This window comes from Macrobrachium nipponense, chromosome 6, assembly GCF_015104395.2.
Source record: "Macrobrachium nipponense isolate FS-2020 chromosome 6, ASM1510439v2, whole genome shotgun sequence".
NCBI classification, from domain to species: domain Eukaryota; kingdom Metazoa; phylum Arthropoda; class Malacostraca; order Decapoda; family Palaemonidae; genus Macrobrachium; species Macrobrachium nipponense.
In genome coordinates this window covers 52,671,332-52,675,180 of record NC_061108.1, presented here as the reverse complement: position 1 = coordinate 52,675,180, position 3,849 = coordinate 52,671,332, and the positions used below count along the sequence as shown (strand labels likewise).

The following is a 3,849-nucleotide window of genomic DNA, read 5'->3' as shown; positions in this document are numbered from 1 at the left end:
TTATCAAAATGAAATTTTCCAGCAATTCCCCAACAAGGTAAAAATACCAAATGAAGTGATGACCATCAAACTAAATATCAAATATGTTATGTGTGAGGTCCATCACGGGGGATTTTCAATTATAAATTCATAAATTCTTTCCATTAAATAAATTAATAACTCATAGAAGTTAATCATTTATAATTTCTACACCTGATTAGGGCTGCTTCAAACACCGAATATGAATAAATTGTCAAGGAAGTCGCATAATCAGTAATCAAGGGCACCATAAGGATTTGATTGTGTGAGGCTTTAAAAATAACTAGTCATGAATTTTCAAAAATTTAACCATACACACACACACACACACCCACACATATATGCATGTATGTATGTACACACACACACACACACACACACACACACACATATATATATATATATATATATATATATATATATATATATATATAGTATATACATATATATATATATATATATATATATATATATATATGTATATATATATATATATATATATATATATATACATTATACCTACACACCCACACACACACACACGGTAATTAAGGATTTCCCCAGGGTATTTGGATAAGTGAAGATGAAAGGGTTGGGTGGCCTAAGCTTAGTGTGGTCTCTTATAAATTATCTATGTGAAGGATTATGATTTTGTGTATTTTTCCTTTTCTTTGTTTTCTGTGGGTTTGTAAAAAATGGTCTTTCCTTTAAGTATGGCTTTTTCTATTATGTGCTTGGGGAATTTTAACAAGATAAGTTGATTTCTGAAAGTTTCCAGTTCTTTATTAAGAAAATCTGGGGAGCAAATTCTCAGGGCTTTAAGAAATAAGTTACTTGCTATGCCGAGTTTAACTGAAATGTCACGATAGCTGTAAAAAGGTATGTATGAAAGTGAGAATGTTGGTTTCCTGAAGACAGTGAATTTGTAGCTGTTATTATTTCTGATGATTAAGACATCTAGAAAGGGGATTTGGTTATTGTTTTCCCAATCTATTTTAAATTTTTCCCGGGACCAAGGGATTTAATTTTTGTAGAAAGACATCAAAATCACCCCACTTGCTCTTCCAGTATGTTAAGATGTTGTCTACATAATAAAACCATATCATTTCTGCAGGTTTGATAGGGTTTATAATTACTGTTTATAATTACTGTTTCAAACCTGTAGATATGATTTGGCTTCATTATGTAGACGAGATCTTCCAACAGACTCAGTGACCCTACTAGTGTCACAAGCACCTTGCACACCACCATGACTGTCACAACCCAGTAGAAGAAAGATTACAGTTACTACTTGGCCCTTGGCCAGGGCTTGGAGTTCAAAGGGCAAGCCCTGCAGAAATGGGTTCAAGCTAGAGTAGCTAAGGTCAAAGCAGAGAGGGGCGCAGAGAGGGAAGCAGAGCGACTTGAGAGGGAAGCAGAGTGAGCAGAGAAAGAAGCAGAGCATCTCCGCCAAGAGTGGAGAGAAGAAGCGAGCAGCGAAAAGAGCAGAGTGACTTGACCAAGAGAAAAGAGAAGTAGAATGATTCAGAGGGACTCAGCTGAGCGAGCAGAGAGGGAGAAAGAGCGGGAAGCCCTAACAGAAGAGAAGCAGCAGATAGGGTGCACCAGCTAACTAGAGCAAGCTATGACATGCGGCCCCAAGAACTCCTCCCCTATACTCCGTGCTAAACAGTGTAAGATTCCTTATAAAAAAGTTAAGTGAGGACGAATCTAAAGCCTGGCTCGATCATGTTGAGCAAGTCCTAAAGTCATACCACCCTGCTCTCGAAGAAGTAGCTCTGATTCTGGGTCAGCACTTAGACGGCAAGTGTGCCACAGCCTTCAACGCCCTCAGGGAGAATGCAATAGTCATTAAATAGAGCATCATCATATAATTATCAAATGACTAGTAATTATAACTTTTAATCATACTAAACCTTAAACTACAGGGTTAATATATGCATATATTGTCCAGCAGATGGGAGGCAAGCTCTGGAAGGGCATATGAGAAATCCTCCAGCTGAAATAGCTCAAAGATCTCATCTGAGGTAGAAGCTATTGAGGTGTCATGCCATCGGTGTAGTGCTGGAGTTTTCGTGGCAACACACTCTGACCACCAGACTGGCCAGCCTCCTTTGGTAAACGTCTCCATCTCTGCCAGTATCAGTCCGGGATGATTTCAAAAGCTTTTACTATTGCTGCCTAGACTGCGACAAGGTCAGCTTGCGCATTCTCCCTGAGGGCGTTGAAGGCTGTGGCACACTTGCCGTCTAAGTGCTGACCCAGAATCAGAGCTACTTCTTCGAGAGCTGGGTGGTATGACTTTAGGACTTGCTCAACATGATCGAGCCAGGCTTTAGATTCGTCCTCACTTAACTTTTTTATAAAGTTAAGTGATATATATACATACATATATATATATATATATATATATATATATATATATTATATATATATATATATATATATATATATGTATGTATATATATATATATATATATATATATATATATATATATCTATATATATATATTATCATATGTATATATGTATGTATATATATATGTATATATAATATATATATATATATATAATATATATATAGAATTTGAATTTGTTTCAGGAAAAAAAATTCGTGACTAATTGTTGTGAAAGTCTAACATAATCAAATGCTTGTGGCATAAATGTATGTATGTATGTAGCACTTTCAATATCACGCACATACCCCCAGTGGTACTGACGTAGACGAACTCCCTGCACACAAAGCTTTCACATTAGACATTTTTCAGCAACTCAGGGGGTCTTAAGAATGCATCAAACTCCACCGGCAAATACATAATCATTCAAATATTGCACACTCACTTGCTTCCTTGATATTACGCCAATTCCTCTCCTTGCCTCTTTCACTCTGCCTATCCAGCACTTTCCAAGTATTTCTCTCCTCCTTCCTCTTAGCACCTCCAAATGACATAGTTTTATGCCAATTTCCCATTCCTTCCACATGATCAAACCATCATTTAAACATCTAATCCTTTTTTTAACAATGTTAAAATTTTTACAATTTTTACATATCTTCATATTTCTAAACCTGTTAATTCCTCTTGCACCACTAACTATATGCAAGCAGTTCATCTCAATATCTTCAAAGCTTAAGAAAGAGAGAAGTCTGAGGGCCAGAAATGCAGAGAGGAAGTTTCAAGGAAAAGGAGGACAAACGAAGTAGGCTAGAGAGAGGAGAGTAAGGAAGAGGAAAGGTAAGTGATAAAGTGGCAGAAAAAGGGAGGAAAGCTAAGAGAAATGATGAGAGGAAACGGATACGAGAAGAAAGTTGAAGAGTAGATGGTAAACTGAGAATGGGAGGATGACAGACTAAGAGAAACAGAGAAGGAAAAGAAGACTAATAATGTTTGACAAGGCAAGAGAAAGAAAGAGTGAGGAAGGTTGAGAGGGAGAAAGAATATTTAGGAAGATGAGCGGAGAAAGAGATTGTATGGTTGTGGGAAAGAGAAAGAAGAAGGTTGAGTGAGAGACAGAGATCGAAAGCTTGAGACAGAGAGAAGTCGATAGCGAGAGAAAACAAGGCTATGGACAAAAAAAAAAAGAGAATACGGATGAAGAAAAAGACGAGATAAAGACGGAAAAGGTTATGAGATAATGTCGGAAAAGTTAATGAAGGTTGCGAGGGATGAGATGAGAAAAAGAAAGGACGGTTCAAGAAACAAGACGGAGAGAGACAGAAGACAGTTGAGGAAAATGAGAAAGAACGCGGCATAAAGAGACAGAAAGACAAAATGAGAATGAGGTCAGTGTACAAAGAAGAAAAAGAATAATGTCAGTTCTATACCACATCAG

At 36.9% G+C, this 3,849-nt stretch overlaps 1 protein-coding gene across 1 annotated transcript in view; it reads left to right on the top strand.

The window, feature by feature from the left end:
* The window catches only part of LOC135216520 (uncharacterized), a 23,966-nt gene extending 22,089 nt beyond the window's left edge, over positions 1–1,877 (top strand). Inside the window, exons 3-4 of the mRNA XM_064251893.1 lie at positions 1,289–1,437; positions 1,691–1,877. Coding sequence (XP_064107963.1) covers positions 1,289–1,437; positions 1,691–1,877 — 336 coding nt within the window. The remainder of the gene's footprint in view (positions 1–1,288; positions 1,438–1,690) is intronic.
* Positions 1,878–3,849: the final 1,972 nt, after the last annotated feature.